The following is a 19,469-nucleotide window of genomic DNA, read 5'->3' as shown; positions in this document are numbered from 1 at the left end:
CTGAATTTCTGTAGATAATTTGTAATCCTCATAGTTTATTTTATACTGTAGATACATTTTCCAGACTTCAGTTTCTGCCGTTTTCACCATATTGGCAATTATTTAGTTTAGTCAAACTTTTTTTTTGTGAAAATCTGATGAACGTGTTTAGTAAAATAAAGAAGTAGTCCTCAGGTACATAATGTCTTAAAACGGCACATTAGAGTTTGATCTTTTGGAGATGTGTTGCTAATTCCAGTAATGTTTCAGAGTCTGTCACTGGATAACTTGTATGTGGAGACAAAAACATCAGCCATCTCTATGCTGCCTGAGGAAATCTGTAGAAAGGGAGGTTTGTTGTACACACTTTCTATACGTGTCAGCATTAAAAGAGATTTTGGCAGTGCTTTTTTCCCCTCTCCCTGCTTTGGTGAGCTCTGTGCTGCCTGGGAGGCTTCGCTCTGTTCCTCCAGCAGCTCTCAGTGACAGTGACTCATTCTCTAGCTCCTATCTGTCACCTGAAGTAAGTCGTGGAGAAAAATATTTATTTCATTCTTGCCCTTTTGGTTCATAGAAACCTTGTAAGCCAAAAATTCATGGGTAAATGTATAATAACGTAGACAATCAGCTCAGAAAATGTTAAAAATAGGTCAAAAAGTGGATCTGTCTGCTGCTTTGTGTATTGGCCAAGCATGATCATGCATAGTGTATGTGAAATGGGGGTAGACTTTCAAAGTCAGCCTGAAAAAAGTATTTAGGTCGCTATTGAAAATGTTCCTGTCTTTTGAAAACACGATTTTGTTGGAGTTTCTGAGGTGGCAGGGAGCAATTGCATGTATCTGGGTCCAAGGATTATGAATAAGTAGATGGGAGCGGGGTGGGGAAAGCTGCAGCGACCCTTTTGTGAGCTGTTCTTCTGCGTGTGGAGGAAGCATCGACCTGTTCACGAACCCGTGCTGTCACCACTGCTGCTGTGCCAATGTTTCTTGAAGTGCAGAATTGCAAATTGCCATCAAACAAAGGCAATGCATTGTAATACCGAGATGATGGTAGGCACTGGTGTGTTGCCCATACAAATGAAGAAGAAGGCATTTACTTATTTCCCATAGAAGTCCCTCATGCTCTAGACATTACAGACATAGTTGTACAAAATTACAGGACAAGTTTGTTACAGAGGGGAGATAAAATGCAAGGAACTTGGATATTGATGAAAGCTAGTTTTTCTTACGGGCAGCCTCCTCAGAGGGTATTAATACAGTGTACAGCTTCATTTTGAAATGAATAATATATAAACAAAATAATGCATTCTTTGCCGCATGCTTGTATTTTATTTATGTGTGCGCACATGTTCAACACTAATTAAGCACAGCTCTTTATGGTTTATTTATTTGTTCTGGAGAGGCTGCTTAATATTTGAGAGAAGCAGTAACAATGTGTCTGACCTTTACCGTGGCTGTGTTATCAGTGAGATGGGTTCTGCAGGAGCCTGCAAGAACAGGAAAATAGCAGGTTGATCTTTTTCTCCGTTTGCTGGAACACGTTCAGGAGACCTGAAAGCGCAAGAAAAACAACTACCACCACCACCAAAAAAAAAACGAGTGGCTCAATAGTTTTCTTGTGTTTCCAGGTCTCGAGAGGATGCTACTGGCACGGTGAGGTAAAGGGTTAAAAATCTGTTTTGTTGCTTTTTCCTGTGGTCTGCGTTTTATTACCACATCCCGGTGATAGTATTTCATATGGCGAGCAGTTTTTCTTGTTTAATGCCAATACCAGGAAACAAATGGCGTGCCTTTAAAAGGTTTCAAACAACTATAAATGGAGGTAGCGACCAGGCCTTACGTTTTCCAGAGTATGGATAGCGTGCATGACTTTTGTCTAGTGTTCTTGTGGGATTTGTCATCAAACTTCTTCGAAACGTATTTGCTATATGCACACATGTTTTATGGCCTCTCCCTTTCCCTCATCTGAGGTCGCATCCCCATCTTTGTGCAGCAGAGACCCCACCTCTCATTACAGAAGCACCCACTGGGGCAGTGCCAGCAGCTCTAAGCAGCCATCGCCTCCTTGGGCTCTTCTCCAGGGCTCCTCCAGCAAAGCCTTCACCAGCCACCCAGTCCTGGCTCTGCTCTCCCTGCCTCTGCCTCCAGCATTTTCCCTCCCAGTGTATTTTTTTCCTCTACTGCACAGAGGCTGCTGCAGTATTTTTCCTCGCCTCTAGATAATCACAGGATCTAGCAGAGAATTCTTCAAGTACCAGAAGATTTTGCTTCACAAAGAGATCAAAACTTAGGTCTTTTTTTTTTTTTTTTTTTTTTTTTTTTTTTTTTTTTGTAAAGAGAGGAAAAAGGTTGCAACTGATTCTTTTTTTTTTGTTTTTGGTCTTAGCTACGTACTCTTCCCTATTGTGCATGCTGTGTGCACAGTTGCTGTCTGGTTAGGCTCTCAGTTTTATTTCTGACAAATACAAAACCACTGGGAGGGAAATAGTTATTTGTCGCTTGCACTAATATCACCGGTTTAAGGAAAAGTAGAAAAAGCAAGCAGGTATGGAGAAGCTGATAGATGCCTGTGTGTTTGGATGGTAACGCTGTACAAAGCAATGGAAACGAAATGTTTGTTATATTTATAAGAGGATTGTGATTGATCTTGGCATTTGTTGGCGATTCCAGTAATGAACTCTGTTTAACTGATTTCCACATGAACATGACCATTTCTTATGTTGTTCTGTGGAAGCGCTGTATGTGTATATACAAAATTAATATTCTCATAATGGAAGATGCAATTTGTGCTCTATTCAGTCGCTCATGTTTGTGCTAATTAATCATTAATCATCCGCTGTTGGAACAGTATCTTTTTTTCTTTAATTAGCCACTGGTACATGTTTGTTAGAAATCTGCCTGCAGAGCTCTTCCAGTGCTGCAGTGCGGGCCATATTTTTCTGTTAATCAGTAGGTAGCGTCTTCTAGCTTCCTTTGTTTGTGTGCTTGCTTGCTTGTTTGTTTTGCTCTTTATAAATGTAAAAATCTCCTCGTGGCATGCATTTGTGTATGGCAGTTACCTCCAGGTAGCAATATGCTGCGTAGGTTTTTATACTGTGATCCCTTAGGGGAAGTAGGGAGGCTGCTGTCTTGCAAGGAATGCAAGTAAATGGTAGTGCTTCTTCCAGCCATGTGGACTGGAGATAAGCAATGACTTTCTCCTCTTCTTCCCCCATTCAGGAAGGATGAAGGATTATTATAACTAGCTGGCCTTTTATTTAAGTTCTTCTCCAGAAGGACGATAAAGATGTGGAGAACTGCTGAGTTCTCCCTCACCTTCATTTATCTCACAATTTTTTTTTATTTTTTTTTTTTTCTGTGTTGTATAATGAATTGTTCATAGCTTGTGTAGATTGTTGACTTGCTTTTGAGGAATTGAGGCCTACTGTGGAGATACCTGAAAGAGACACAAAGCACAAAACCTCCTGATTTCTTTGAGTGTCGTGGGCTGCGCTTAACCACAGTAGTTGCAAAAAGCAAAATGAGGTTTTGGTCTTTACCAGTTTAACTCTAATTACAGAAGTAGAAGTCAAAGCATGAACTAATCTAAAGCAGTTTAGGAGTTCTTGTAGGTTGAGTGAGAAAACTGTAATGGATCTGGGGAAGGCCCTTCTGAAACCAAGGGCTGCGTTTCAACTTCCTTGTTCACTGCACACATGAATTGAGGTGGGGCCTGGGGCTTGACAGCACTTCACCTCTTCCCAATTTTGTTCCCTTTTCAGTCTGGTCTCCAGTTTCAGTTAGTTTCATAGACCCGTATTCATTAGTCCACATCAGAGTATTTTAGTGCATGAACTACTGGGGTCAGGGCAGCAAAAGGTCAAGCCAAAAAAGAGAAAGTGTTTTCTGAAGACGTATGTGTTTCAAGTATCAGTGGAAAACAACTGCACGAAATGCAATTGTTTATTATCTGCTCCGCTGCTTCTGGTAGAAGTTCTTGGGTCAGGCTTTAAATGATGTGCGTGGTCTGTGGGCTGCTTCCAGCGCACAGGGATCGTGAAATGTGAAGAAAATGGAAACCAACAGATATATGGGTCTGCTGCGTGTCGTTTCTCACAGTGTAGCAGAGCTCCCAGGAGGAGGCTCAGCAGGGGATGAAGGCCCTTGGCAGGGCCCAGGTTGCTGAGGGGATGCAGGGCCCAGGTCAGCCCTGTGGCTGCCTCTCCCCTCTCAGAGCTCCCCGTAATCTGAGTGTCCTGCAGCTGCGGCAGGGAGCAGTGCAATTACCCTGAGGCCTGCAGGGCCTAATGCTGCTCCGACTGAGCTGTGAGGGAAAGGGGGTGAGGCTGGGATAACGCTCCGGCCTCATCCTGGCAGCCGACAGCATCGCCTCGGAGCCTTCTTGCTCCAGCTGGCTTCGGGAGAGGGAAGACGTGAGGGTCTGAAGTTTGCTCTGAGCCCTTCCGTGACGGCAGTCGCTGCCGTGTTGCTAGGACAACCTGCTGATTTATGGATTTATTTTAAACCCCAGACCGATGCAGCTTTTGCTGGAGTGGTCAGCTTTGCGTGCAGGTGTGCTTTGGTGGTGGTAGAAGGTATCTTGTGGAAATGATCTGGAGAAGACATCTCCTACCTCCCAAGTCGTCAGAGAGAGCACTGTCTTGGAGTTCAGCATTTTAATTGGAGTGTATCTGTGTGTGTCTGTGCACAGAAATTAAATATAACACCGGTTTGTGTATTCATGTCGATGCTTTGCAGTGCTACCAGAGCACTGGAAGCTTCACTGCCTTCTATCCCTGAAATTGCCATGCCTTTTTTGTTTTGTTTGCACATATCTATCTGTAAATGTGGCGTAAGTCTTCCTTTCAATTTTGTTATGAACACAAAACAGTTATTCTCACATGCGTGGATAACTCAGCCTGCAGAATACATATGCTTCAGTGATACCTTCCTTTATGTACACTTTAACCCCCAAGATATAAGAGGCAGTAGGAAATTCATTCCAGTACTGTTCGGCAGCAGAGATGACTTTTTTTGAAACGTGTCATGATTAGTAATAGAGGCTTTACTGTAAAAACTGATGACACTTTTTTTTTTTTCTTCGTGCAGCTGTCCCGTTCCCTCCAAGTCACCGGCTCACAGCTAAGGAAGTGTTTGATAATGATGGAAAACCCCGGGTGGATATCTTAAAGGCACACCTTATGAAAGAAGGGAGACTGGAAGAAAGCGTTGCTTTGAGAATAATAACAGAGGGAGCTTCAATTCTTCGTCAGGAAAAAAATTTGCTGGACATAGATGCACCAGTCACAGGTTAGTATGGAGTTACGATGGTTGTTGTTTTGGGACATGTTAAATAATATGTTAGTGGATGCAGCTTCCGAAGGAGCTGAAAGGAAGCTTGAAAAGAACTTACTCTCTTCAATTCTTTATACTCTCTTTGTCTCTTACCACTAAGATAATGGAGGCCATCAAGAAGCTTGTAAGAGAGGAAATGATCGTATCTGCTGAACTCCCTCTGTTTCTAAGTCAGACAATGTTTTTAGCCTATATGAGATGATTCGAGGAACTTTCTTAAACTTGAAAAAGGTCCCTGGCCTTTTGCACCAGGAATTAATCCAAAAAAAGGTTATAGATGTCCTTTACCATAATAGCGCTATTCAGACATACACAGTTTGGCTCTGAAGGAATGATGGTGGTACAGTAAATGGAAATCTTAATTAAAAGTTGAGGAAAATAATGAGTACAGCAGAAAGGAAAAAAAATTAACAGAATCCCAGTTTGTGTTGCCTGGGGAATTAATGAATTGTGCTGGCTGCAGAACCCATTCTGCCCTTGACTATCAAATACTACCACCCACTCATTAATCCTCAGGAAATGCCTTATATTTTGAATTTCCTTCTCTAATTGTCTTCTGCCTCGACTACATTCTGAATGTTTGAATGCATTTGCTTGCTCTAATGTGCCTCCTCCCCTGTTTTGTTGCTGTTATCAGATATTAATGCATTTTTGGCATGAGATCTACCTGTGGCATAGAAAGTTAGTTGTGGGACAAAAGACAACTAATTTTAGTCAGCTTAAACTGTGAAACCAAACCTGGTTTAAAAAGGCAAATCTTTTTGTCACTTCTTTTGTTCCTGGGAAGGCCCACTCACTTCCCCAGGCAAACAAACAAAAAATCAAAGACATATTTTCTCCTATTCTTTCTAACCTAGAAGAGTTACCAGTATTTATTGTCTTGTACTGGTAGCATTCACAAAAAAAAAATACATAGAAATAGAAAGCCCTCGTTTTCAGGAAAACTCTTCTTCTCACCAAAGAGCATAGTGTCTGGACTAGAATGATGCAGAAGTTATTAAAGCCTGTAATTTTTAAAATGACATCCAAATAAGGGATTCTGGGCTGACCTGGAGAGGTAATGTATATCATCTCTTATGTAATAATTAGCTTGTCACGCTGCCTTACAATTCTGATGGAAAAGATGTCAATCATAGTGCAGCTCAGGGATGAATAAAGGGAATAGGATGAATAAAAGGATCCCCTGAGTAGACTGAGAATAGTGTTCAACAGACATTTTCTTTGAAGGGAGAATACAGGCTGTTCAGGATGTTAAATGGAAGAAGTTGTGGAGAGGCAGTACCATTGTCCCTAACTGAGTGGCAGACGTGCAGAAATTCTGCCTGCTGTTCTGTGGAATATTTCATCTACTGAGAGACAGAGACTGTGGGATAGGTCTGCTGTGTCCCGACTGATTTCCATAAGTTCATACTTAAAAACAAAAAAAAAGAACATTAATTTTATTGTTTCTTAAATCCTTTTGAAGGTGTGTGGCTTGTTTTGAATTGTGTTTTGGCGATTAATCTCCTGAAGGTTACCCGATTGTATATCACTGGTGTAATTTAAGTCTTTGATTCTTTTTTCAGTTTAGCCTACGTCTTGCTTTGTTCTTGCTTTTGAAATTATTCTTCTGCGATGATTGTGGTACTGCAGCATTCTTCAGGGTAGCTGATAGGTATTCTCTTTTAAGCTAGCGTAGGAAGGCTGGACTCCTAATGCTTGTTAGTGGGGTAGCTGAGAAGTGCTAATGTTCTGTATGAACAAACATGAAAGCCGGAGTTGTGAAAGTGATCATCAAAAGAAGAAAAAAATATGAAGGGAGGTTGGCAAAGCTTGTGAGGCATCGCAGGGCCTGACAATTTGCTTTGTATGAGTAGTGTGACAGCAGATGACTGGATAATGAGAGTATCAGTTGACCGATGGTGTGGTGGAAGTGCAAGGTATACAGGCAATCAAGAAATAACTATGGAATGGAGGAAGACTTTCTTCAAGCATACAGAAAAATAAAATCACTGATATATTGGAGAAGAGAATAAATTTATAGATTTTAGGCATGGCAGGCAGTCTTGTTGAAGAGTGTCAGTCATTAATCATTAATATGAGATCCTTTGTGGGAGATGCATTCATCTTTGAGAAACGTATCCCTGTAGCTGGTTGATGAGACGATGATCATCAAAAAGGAAGGGGGAGAGAGAAAACTAACTCTTGGAATAAGAGCATTGTGGATTTGTGCAATCGGATACTTGTTAAAGAACATGAAAAGTTTATTTTTCTTGAAGCCTTGTGCTGCTATCCCTTAGCTTGAAATGTCTCTTTTTGTTCCTTTTGAGGGGCGAGATAATTTTCCTCAGAAAAAAATATCATAGTTCTGCTTATAAGAAGTAATATGAGATAGAGGGTACATAGAAGGCCCTGATTAGAGGGAGAAGAAGGTTTGTATAATTAGGGGATGGGGCAGAAGTCTTAATGTGGAATGCATAATCTATGATTTAGTATCTGCGTAAAACTTACTCTGATTCTGTGGAGAGCTGGAAGTACCAATATGATTGTCATTTTGAGTTAATATATTTTATTTTCAAATTTGTCATGGCTTTCCAAATTCTCCTGATTAATTCATTTGAGACTTCATCTCAAATTCCTATAGTTTGCTACACGCAAACTATGCGTGTGTGTATGTTACAGCTCTGGCTTATGACCAAGGTGAAGTATCCTGCAGTTGTTACTCAGGGCTGCTGTTTGCTGGTATGAGTCTGACCAGAGCCTGAACTAAGAAGAGACTCCAAGTCCGTGCTTTCAGGGATCTCTTTTTACATCTGGAAAGCATTTAGGCAACTTTGTTTTGACTTTTGAAGGTGAGTTTGGAGGGATGGAGAGAATTGCATCAAAATAATCAAAGCTATGCAGAAGGGAAGGCTGCAAGTAGGGATTAAAAATGGTCCCAAGGACTGTTGAGAAGACAGCAGGGAAATGGTTGAGGGAAATGGGTTACCAGGATGCTGTCTGGTTGCCTGCAGCACCATGGAAGTAAGTATCCCTACCAGTCTTCATCCCCAGGGGAATGGGCAGCCAGCAAGGGAACAGGGACACTGCCACCTTCCATGGCTTTGAATTGTTTCTGACTTCATCTACACCCTCTTCTCTTGGAGGCATGTGGTCTTTTTCTTAAGCTCGTGGGTTCGATGGGGTTGATGTACCACTAGCCTACAGCTGTTCAGTGTTGAGATGAAAGATGTCTGTATAGCAGCCTTAGGATTTCCCATCCTATATTATGTACTTAGCAATATAATGGCTCGTGGTGAAATTAGCTCCTTTTTAATTGGTTCTTTCAAAAGGCTAAGGAAGGATAACTCTGAACCTCCCTGATGGCAATATTACTGGAGTGACACCGAAGAACACTTGGGAATGCCAGATTTAGGATTGCCTGAATAGTTTTATGTGGCCTTATTATATGCTTTCATTACTATATAGAGTGTTTCTGAGCAACCCTTTCCATAGTGACTGACTAATTAGCTAATCGTTTGTATGGGGCCTCACTTGCAGATCTAAAATCTGCTGTCATTAAGTACTGAACGCTCTCACCTGCATGCTGAGCACTTGCCTCTTTGACTTCAGTGCACAGGTATATGTGTAGACTTCTGTGGCATTATCTATAACATGGTAATTCTGGGGAGTTTTGGAAGTGTTCAGTCAGGGAAAAAAAAAAAAAAGTAGGTAGAGGCTTCGATGGGAATGCTGTCTTGCTTAGCACCCAGGCTGTAAAATGGACTCCTTGGCTCGCTTGTGTTGCAAAGACAGTAAGTCATGCATGTCTGTCTGAAGTGATGAGATACTGTTATGCTGAGTGGTGGTGAAAGGATGTGAGCAAGTTGACCATGCTGTCTTCAGACCAGGGTTTATAAAAGTTTTGTAACCGAAGCATACTTCATGCAAGTGAAGAGACCACAACTTGGAAATTGCTCGCTGTCAATGGTTTATTCTGTCCACTGCACTGCAAAAAGTGGAAAGTGACAATATGATGAAGGAATTTGTAGCATATGCAAGAGGGGTTGTACTTGAAACTTTAATTTTGTCACATCTTACATATGGAGGGTTTTTTTTTTCTCCTCATCATATTCGTAGTGTTCTCTTTAATTACTAGGTGTATGATTTACTGTCATTAGTGGGCCTCAATTCACAGGTCCTTTTCAGAGCAACGAAACCTTTTGAAACATGATATATTGTTGTTTTCCTACATCTGCAAAAATCTCTACAAAAGGTTAAATAGTGTTATTCCATCCCCTCCAGATTAATAAAATTGAAGTGGTGAACGGTCACATTGCAGAATTTTATTTCAACAGTAAAGTAACTGATGGCAACAGCCAATTCTAACTTTAAAGCTGGATCTAATTTTGAAATTGGCCCAGTTTTGAGTCTAGTGTGTTGCACTTGATGACCTTCCAACCTTAACATTTCTGTGATTCAAATTTATACCTTCTTAAACAACATCAACTCCAGAGTAGACCTAGAACCTGAGTGGTTTGTCTAATATATCTCATTGTGCGTTTCTTGCCTTATGAGTTATGTTTCTTGAAGACATTGTTAGTTTCACAGATACTGAAAGGAAATACCATGATATCTTTTGTATATATGATAGCACAAGTGAATAAATTTGTAAGAGACTTTTTTATTTTATTTTATTTTTTTAAGGTAAGTCTGTTTTTCCTGTTTATCTATTTTAAAAGAAATCAGCATGTACTGTTTCTTCCTGTAACATGTGACATCTCTCACTGTATACTCAGTGTGCACACCTTTTGGTTAGTCTCTGCCCATCGTTACTAAGAAAAGTTTCCTCTAGTGAACTAAGAACGCAAAAATCTAAGTCGTACACATCTTTATAAACCTGTGCATTTTTGCATGTGGTAGTTATATGTAATACACCCACATTGTGCAGGCAGCTAGCTGCCTGTGCATAGATATTCTCAATTCTGTTTGCCTGGGCACCATCACCAGCAGTAGCAATGACAGCAGTTTCTGGTGTGGTGACAGTAGCCAGGCCACGTGCAGGCAGGGCGTGGAGCTAGCATCTATCAGTCTCTCATTTAGAAGAAGAGGAAAACAGAACCAGAGCTTATATTTGTTTTACCAAAACTTTCACATCCTTTGTTGGGAATGTGTGCAAAGCTTTCTGAAATGGTCTCTTCCTTGGCTATGTTGTTTGCCTCTACAAGTGCTACTTTTTGGAGTGTGCGTGTTTATAGATGTTGTAGACACACAGAAAACACTGTTGCTTGCAGAGCCTTCCTTGTTATTTGCATTGCATAATTTAAGGTTGGTAAATACACACGTCCAATGGGTATATCAGCGCGTTAAAGGGTAACGCTCCCACTTGCAGTTTCATTGTCCTGTCTTTGGGGGAGGGGGCAGAATTTCACTGGCTTGGTTGAATGTCAGAATGGTACAGAAATAAAACTTAAATGTTCGTTTTGCTTGCTATGCTTGTATTGTACTGAGGACACAGAGTTTTGGCAATTTGAATGAGAAATTGATTGGCTGGGGGGAGGCTGTTGGCATCTGAGAATGGCCCGTGTGGGAACAACTGCAGCAGCTCTGGTGACTGTCAGAATCATCTGTTGGATTGTAGGCTCATAAAAACTAGAGAGGGAAAGCCCTTTCCTGCCAGCGTGTGCCTTTCTGATCTTTGAGGCTTCCGGATATTCCCCGGGGGCGTTATTGCATGGGATGGTCAGGCCTCCTGGGTCTGAATGTTTCCTCGTGTTCCATGTACATTTTTCCCTTAAACTGCATCACTTAGAACTTCGTAAGCATAGGAAGCTTCTAGCTAAAGTGATCAATGCTAAGATGAGCTAATAAAAGTATTTATGCCCACGTTATAGTAAAAAGGCAATAATGCTTAAAATTGCCTCAAACTGTAGCACACATTTAAATGAGCTGATGCAATTGAAGAGCTGAACTAAAACAATTCTTTCTGTTTTTTTGTTTGTTTGTTTTTTTTTTTTTTTTTTTTTTTTTACTTTTGAAGCAGTTTGAGATAGAATTCCAGCACGGAAAATAAACAAGATTGCTTATTAGCGGCCTACAAGTAATGTAAAGCCTGTCTATATTAGCACAACATCAAAGTTTGTCTGAAATTAACATTTCAGTAAAAGCAATTTTAGTTAAAACTTTTCTATTTCACACTCCAGTAATTTAATTTATACTCTAAACCTAACGTACCGTGCTTACTGTTGAGGACACTATTGAATTTCCAGGACACTGTTATAACTAAAATATTTACTTGTCTCGAAGAAAACCATTTGCATGGTCAAATCCTAAAACTTCCCCCCCAGTAGCTGGTGTTTTCAGATGCCAAGCCTAAATGCTTTAATGCTAGTCGGAAGTCTGGATGCCTGCTGCTTCTGAGGGTAAGTGTTAATCACAAGAATTCTTCTTTTCCCATCTTTGCCATATTGCATTCATTAAAATTATCTTTAAAGGCTGCCGTTAATGTCATTTGTGATGCTACAAGTAAATAGGTGATGGGGTCTGCACTCTGAGCAAGGTGTAAGGTTGTTTTCTGTACCTCAGCCAAGTGGTCGTATCTTTAACTTGTGAGTAACTTCAGCTGCTTTAGCTGTATTATACGCTTGCATCCTTAAACAAATCCTTAAAACAAATGATGCTGCGCTGCTTTCACATGGCTGTGTAAGGCGGTTCTTTGACTCAATAAGTAAACTAGACGTTATGAAGAAGTTTTTGCTATAATTTTTGAAGTGGTTAGGTTTACTCCCAGTGTATGCATGAGTGCAGTTTACTATTGTAGCAGTTATTTGCCTTTACATATCACTGTTGAGAATGTTATTAGAATAGAGAACCTCCACGTTAAACTTCTGTTAAAAAATAATTTGATATAAACATACTGTTGAACAGCTAAAGTGAACTTGATTAAATCCTTTAATTGGCTTGCTGATGAAAGCTGACACTGCTCCAGCTCTTTTGCATGCTTTATTGAGAACTCATAATAAGTCGAATCACTCGCGGCTTAAAAACTGAGACTTCTGAAACAAGGTGGAGATGTAAGGCTGTATGTATTGCAGTTTTTTGATCTGTTCCTTCGCTAAATGCTTCTGTCAGTTCCAGATATGGATTGAAATATGCCTGCCCGCATCCCTGGTAGAACAAAGTGATTGCGTCTTGTAGCTTAATTGAGCTGCCTCAGACATTAGCATCTGACATTTTGGCAGAGCTGATGTTTTCTAGTAGCAGCTGCCTAAATCTATCATTATTGCCAAGGCAGTGGATACTACAGACAGTATTCTTTACAACTACCTCACTTGTTCTTATAAATAATCCATTTATAGTTAACTTGCTGTGGTGCAGAAATCCTAGTCAGATAATCCAAAGCGAAATCGTGGAGTCGTAGATTCCCTTCAGGTATGAAGCTTAATTTGAGGCTGTGAAATGGAGGATCAGATCTGTACTGGGCTTCAAGTCAGCACAGAAGTTGTATTGATTTTAAAAATAACCACCAGTGAAAATACAAAAAACAAACAAACGAAAAAACCTGCTTGCAAATACCTAGCCCTTTTAGGCCTTCATTCTGACTGTTTAATTTTTATTTCAGCGTGGAGATGCTTCTTCATCACGTAAATGCCAATGACTCAATATAGCATGTTAGCATTTCTTCTAGGGCTACTTCATGAAGACACGGTACAGCACAGTATTTATTTTGTTTTTCAAACATATTTTTTTTTTTCTTTGAAACTCGCAAATCAAATTTCATATTTGTTTTATGATCATTTAATCAGTGGCACAACTGTGGTTAGCACTCGGTAGTTCCGTAGTTTTGCTCCTTGGGTTTCTTTTCAAAAACAAGCATGATGTTCGCGCCGTGGAGTGCTTGTTAGAGATAAAGAGATCCTTTGTCCTTGCCTTTTGTGTTTTCTTCGCTTTGCCTAGTTATCTCTCCTTCTGATCCTGGCCTCAGGTTAATTTAGCTCCATCTTAGGTCGTAGTTTATATTGGAAGGAGGTGTGGGAATCCAGTGGGATTGCTGCTGAAATCACAGCCACCCACGTTCCCTCCTCCTCCCCCAGTTTGGATTGCGGAGCTGCTGAAATGAGTAAGACAGAAGGGGGTAGAGGGAAATTCCAGCACACGTTTGCCTTTTAGTCCTTCGCCCCCGGCCAACCCAAAATCTAACAGTCGTGCACGATCTGGAGTGTCCCCCTCTTTGTGCGTGTGTGTGTACGTGCATGTGAGGAAAAAACAGAGGATAAGGATTTATACATAAGGGAAGGGAAAGGGAATTGCTTCTGTGTTACTCACACCATACCTGCAACTGTAGAGCAGCCAGAGCATAGAAATCAAGCTGGGAACAGTGAAAAGCGAGAAGAAAAAGAACTGGAGGAGTGTGAGGGGGTGGACTAATAGCAAGACAGAGACAAACAGCATTTGTGTTAGCTGATCATTGCCACTTGGAGACTATATCCTGATGAGATAAACCACTCCGTTTATCTGATTTGGGAGCTGCTGTGCAGATGCGTGCCCCTCTTGCTTAGAGTCCGGTTGCATTTTCGGAGCTAACACAAGCTGTCTCCTGTTTTCATCTGTGCTTGATGGCTGTGCAGCTAGCCTTTCACCAAAGCCTGGCAAGTGCAGAGGAGATGGCTGGCAGGCTCTTTCTGAAGAGATACTATAAATATTACCTGCCTTCACTTAGGAAGAGCATGACTCCGAGAGCATTAGTAGTTGGAGGTGATGCTTATAGAAGGATGTTATTCTGGGCTGGGTTCTGTTTCTGCTTCTCCCTGCCTTTAGATGCTTTTCCATTAGCATTTTAATCATTTAAAAAAATGCTATCAGAGCTGAGATGGATACTTTCTCTATTTGGTTTTCTGCAATTTATCAAGATAAAACATTTATAGAATAACTTCCAAGTGTATATAATATTCTCTGTGAAGATTTTGCCTTTTAAATGGAAAATCTGCTATAGTTCAAAACATTTTAATTAGTTTAAAAGAATCCAGTACTTCCAAATTGCCTTTAAACTTTGTAAAATCCGTGCTCTTTAAATAAATGCACCAGTTGTGAAGATTTCATTGTGCTGAACAGGAGCATGTTTTCAGTCTGCAGTTGATTCCAGAGAACCTTGGGAAGTGTCACTGGTAGGATTGTGGCAGTAGTGTATGGGATTTGTATGGGTGGTGTGTCCAGCCATACAGTCTTCCACTGACTCTAAGGGTCATTATCTGCCTTTTTAGGGTATCAAACTATTAAAGGGTGAATGAGTTTCAAATGGTTCCTCAGTGCTTTTTTTTTTTTTTTTTGGCATCCAAATCTAGTTGAAATTTATGCTTTGATACCATTCAGGATGCTAACTACTTTGTGAAAACATTCTTGATAAGTGAGGAGCATCTTGTTCCTGGTCCCAAAGCAGGAAGTCCTATGCTGTGTGGTTACTGCCTTTCTTCATTGCATAAGTGATACCTGGAGCTTAGCAGTTGTGTTGAACCTCGTGCATCACTTGCTGTGAGTCTTGGGGCTTTCTGTGAGGTTTTCTGAATCCATCTTGCACAGTCACCTTTAAAAGAGGCAACCTAAAGCAACAACAGCAGCGGAGTAAGCTCCGCTTAAGAGCCTGTGACTAAATATCAAAAACATTCTTCTGGTGCTTAGCTCAAGAGAAGGCACTACAGGGAGTCCTTCTGGCTGGTTAGGTACATCAGCATCATTGCTTTCAGAGGTTATGTCTGAAAATTGCTGTGTTGAATAGCAAGAAAAAAATATTGGGTAGACACTTTTCCCCTCTGCTCCAAATCTACCTCCATACGAAATTCTACTTTTACAGGTGGAAAACACCATGAAAGGATTGTTCCAATCAAAAGGCACAGGACTCTGAAACCCAAATGAATTGCTCATGAGAATTCACCGCAGGGGTTTATTCAGCCAGATCAAAAATAATTGTCTGCATAATGAAGGAGATGGAATTGAGTGAACTGTCAGATTTATTCTTTATTAACCCGTATTAATAAAGAAAACTTTCAAGTATCGTTTTAAATGTTGAAACTTAAAAAAAAAAAACAAGCCAAGCACATTTCAGCTCGTCTTTCATGAGTCTCCTGTGTTCCGTGCCCTCTGTACAGCAGTCTGAGAACTGCAGGGTGGCAGCATGGGTGGGAGGCACTGCCGGTGGTCACAGAAATCAATCCTGTGACTTCATCCTTTGGCAAAGTGGCAATGCAAAAACACTTCAATTTTCTTTCTGCTTGGCTTACTTTCTGTCACAGGCAGTAGTCGGGGTTGTCTAGAACAATAAATTATGAAAGTTAATGTTGCTTCTTTGTTCCACTTCATTTCATTTTTATTTTTTTTATCAGGCTTAAGAGAGAAAAGGCTAGCCTCCATGCAGATAACACAATTAAAAAGAAAGAAAAAAAAAACGGAGAGCTGTTTGTAAGGTTAGCCTACGTATTTAAACCTGGGTATATTTTTTCCCTAAAGAAACTCAACAACTGTGGTTGAAAGGGTAAAATACTTTTGAGAATCTTGCCTTCTTTAGATTTTGAACTGATGAGAAAATGTATATTGCTATTAATTATTAGAGCCTAAGACAGGTGATAACCATTTAACCAAAATTTTACCTGCTATGAGATTAGCATGATAAGCCAGTGTTGAAATGAGAGTAGGCTGCGCTTTAATTATGGCTAATACAATCATTGTTAAGAATTTGAAGGTGGTTTGTATGTGATGCTTGTTATTTTAATGATGGATTGCAGCAGATTAAAAATAGGTTTGTGGTCTGCTGGTACTCTTAGAATTACTTTGTTTATTTTTGTTTTCATTAAGGTAACTACTACTGGAAGTAGAGTTGCTAATTACAGAATAAAAACCCAACAAAAACAACAGCTTAATTGCTAAATGCATATAGAAGTTACTTAGGGCCAAAAATGCTTCTTAATATAAAGGGTTAGAATCAAATACATCAAATCCTTTGCAAGTCAGTAGTCCCTCCATGGCAATTCAGTGGCAATGCACCTAGATTATTTTTTTTTTTTGTAAAATTAAAAAGGAAGCACTAAGGACATGTGGGGAGAAGTCACCAACAAAGCACAGTGTAGACTATTTGTATTGCTCCCTGAATTCTTGTTAAGGGAACAAATCTATCCTCAGTAAGCTGGTGACTTTAGCAACACAAAATGACTTGTGACCACTGCCTCCAGTCTAGGCATGGGTAAGTGCCTCTGCTTTTTGTAGTTTGGAGTCTTGAGGCTGCAAAATATGGAGACTATGTCAAATGCAAGATCTTCTGAAGATACTACCTGTTTTGAGTGTAACTGATTGCAGATGTCATCTGGTGGTATGTGTTTGGTACATCTGGCAGCCTCCATCAAGGCCATATACTCCTCCATATGCATGAGGGCAAGAATAGGCACAGCCATTATGTTAAGTCCAGAACACCAAGGTCTCTGGCTGTTGCTGCAGTCACAGGCCAGAAAACTCCCACAAATGTGCATGAGAATACAAATACAAACACTTAATGCAAGTCAGCCTTTTATTTTTGAAGTGCAATTTCCTTTTTTGAATTACACGTTTCAGAGAAGTTTTGGTTATCTTAATGGAGCAGGCAGGGACAAACTGGATTTGTGTTGGATGGAGGTGGCAATGACACGATGAAAATCTGCCACCTTTGCTTGGTGCACGTTTTTATTGCAGGAGGAAATTTGTTTCAATCGCCTAAGCGGAAATTTTAAGTTTTGGCTTCAGTTGATCAAACCTTGTTGTCTCTGAGGGTGTTGTAGCACCTCAAGGGCTATATTTTTAAAAATCACTAAGAATATCAGGAATATATCATCTGTCCTGATCTTTATATAAAGCATTTTTTTCTTTAAGAAGTGGTTTTAAAGTCTAATATTAATTGAATGGGTAAAGGTTAAAGCGTTGCAGCAGTAGCAGTTCTTCACTGTGCTATTGAAGCTAAATTACTCACTTAAGCTAGTTTAAACAAAATCAAAGCATTAGTCTGCCAAAAGACATCTATCTTCTGTCACATTTGCAGGTTCTGTTGTTCTCATTTCATCACCTGCTTTCCCCAGGCATCAGTGACTTATTCTCCAAACTAAGTCTTTATTTTCAGCATGGGATTTCATTCAGTAATGAAGATGATAATGTTTTTGTTATGTTCTTGCTACACAAGCCCTTTCCTTAAAATCACAGAATAATTTAGGTTGGAAGGTGCTTTGGAAGGCATCTGGTCCAGTCCCTTGCTCGAAGCAGGGCCGGCTTCAAAGTTAGGTCCAGGCTAAATTCTGCTGCTTGGTTTCTCAGCTCCCAACTTGCCTGCATTCCTTCTTCTGACACCATGTTTCTGAACAGACATCCTACTGTTCCGACTGTACAGCGAGGGGAGGAATCGTATTCTTTAAGCATCAAGCCTATCCCCTGTTCTATCAATTATCCGCATTGTCTGTTTTGCTCCACAAACCCCAGTGACTCATTCTGAGCTCAGACTGTTTCACACTAAGTCTATGAAACATTTCTTTGACTCTTTGGACAAGGAGGACTAATATGTAGTACTCCCTCTCTCCCCCCCCATCCTCCTACCCCTCGTTTTTTTTGTCTTTTCCCTCTTCTCCTTGTGCCTTTATCCTTGAAAAAGTCTGGCCGTGGACAAGTAATTTTTTTTTCTGTGCACTGGCTCATCTTTCTCTTCTAAAGACCGTGTTTTTTCACATGTATTTCCTGGGGCAGGCAGTGCTGACACTTAAACCATTGTTAATAGCTATCGCTTTGCAGTGCCTGACTGATGATTATTCACCACAAAGCGTACCGAAGGGTTTCGGGGAGAGCATGGCATTCAGAAAGGCTGTCATGAGCTTCTGTAGCTGTGTTGTCTGTACCTTCCTTGAGTAGCTGCCTCCTCTGTCTGCCTTTGGAGTTGTAAAGCATTGCTTGTAGAAGACTTCGAAGATATGTTAATAACAAAGAGAATCCACCTCTCCACAGTTTTCCACAGAAATTCACGATTTCACTTTTAATAACAAAGAGAATCCACTGTATGGGTCGTTGTTCTACCTGAAACCTTGGCCTCTCTAATAGATAATATTTAAAATTTGAGTTTGGTGTACTTGGACATGGAAGCTGACTTGCAAAAAATCTGACTCATACTTTTTTTTTTTTTTTTTTTTTTAATGTTTTAAGGTCACGGCCTAAATCTTTTGAACCTTTGGAAGTGAAGTGTTAGGTTCAACTCCTGTTAGCAGTTTGGGTTATAGGGGTATAAAAACACCTTGTCTCCTCAAAGTGTGTGTCTACAGGAGCAGTAAGGGGAGAAGTATTTAAGTAGGGCATGCTTCTAGTTGCAAAAAAATGAATTCACATTGAGAAGTTTGTGGAAAATATAGATACTAATGTTAGATTTTTTGGTTCAGTGTCCATCCTGTTCCAGTTCTTCCTGGTGAACTGGAAACCTTCTTCCAGTAAATAAGTGCTTATATTTACAGGGTATACTATATGTGATCTCAAAGCACGGTTATTGTAACTGATGAATGTGCTGTGTGGGTGCTGTATCAGTTGTGAGGCTCTGGTATATTTGCATGCATACAGGGAATCATGTAATTAACCACATTAAACTGAATAATACACAGCCTCCCCATTGTTCCTCTTTATGGGTGTAATTAGATGCTGAGAGAACTATAGCAGGAAATAGGAACAGTTTCCTCCTGCCACCCCTCAAACAAGTTTTCAGTTCCAATTAAAATAAATTACATTTTCAACCAGAAGAGATTACTCACATGATATCTATGTCATTTAGAAACAGGCACAGAAAGCCTGGTGCAAAGGTAAATATTAGAAAGGAGAAAGCGGAGGAGAACAACTCAGAAATTATTACCAAGAGGAATTCCAAAGCTGACTCTGAATTGTTCAGTTACTCGCCAATATGAAATTTCTCCTAGAGGTTGAATGATGGGGTGGGAAGCCTCCTCATGAAATTTTGGGTACCAGAGATTCCTTTTGTTAAACTGGGTGTTGTGCTTTGATGCTTGATTGAAGAGTAAAGTTTTACAGGTTAGTATATTAAAAAACAAACAAAAAACGACAACAACAAAAGATTTATTTTGTGAAACTGAGTAAAGAAGAAGTAATATATGACGCTTTGTGCCCCAAACCCTCCTATTTTGATCCATCAGATGCACCAAGAGT

At 40.2% G+C, this 19,469-nt stretch overlaps 1 protein-coding gene across 2 annotated transcripts in view; it reads left to right on the top strand.

Annotated features, from left to right (window-relative positions):
* PPP3CA (protein phosphatase 3 catalytic subunit alpha) overlaps window positions 1-19,469 on the top strand; it is a 190,353-nt gene that overhangs the window by 73,835 nt on the left and 97,049 nt on the right. For both annotated transcript variants that reach the window (XM_084519424.1, XM_084519423.1), the window contains exon 2: window positions 5,067-5,267. In XM_084519424.1, the coding sequence (XP_084375550.1) occupies window positions 5,067-5,267 (201 nt within the window). The remainder of the gene's footprint in view (window positions 1-5,066; window positions 5,268-19,469) is intronic.

Source organism: Aythya ferina (assembly GCF_964211825.1).
Source record: "Aythya ferina genome assembly, chromosome: 4".
Taxonomy (NCBI): Eukaryota; Metazoa; Chordata; class Aves; order Anseriformes; family Anatidae; genus Aythya; species Aythya ferina.
This window is presented reverse-complemented; position numbering and strand designations above follow the sequence as displayed.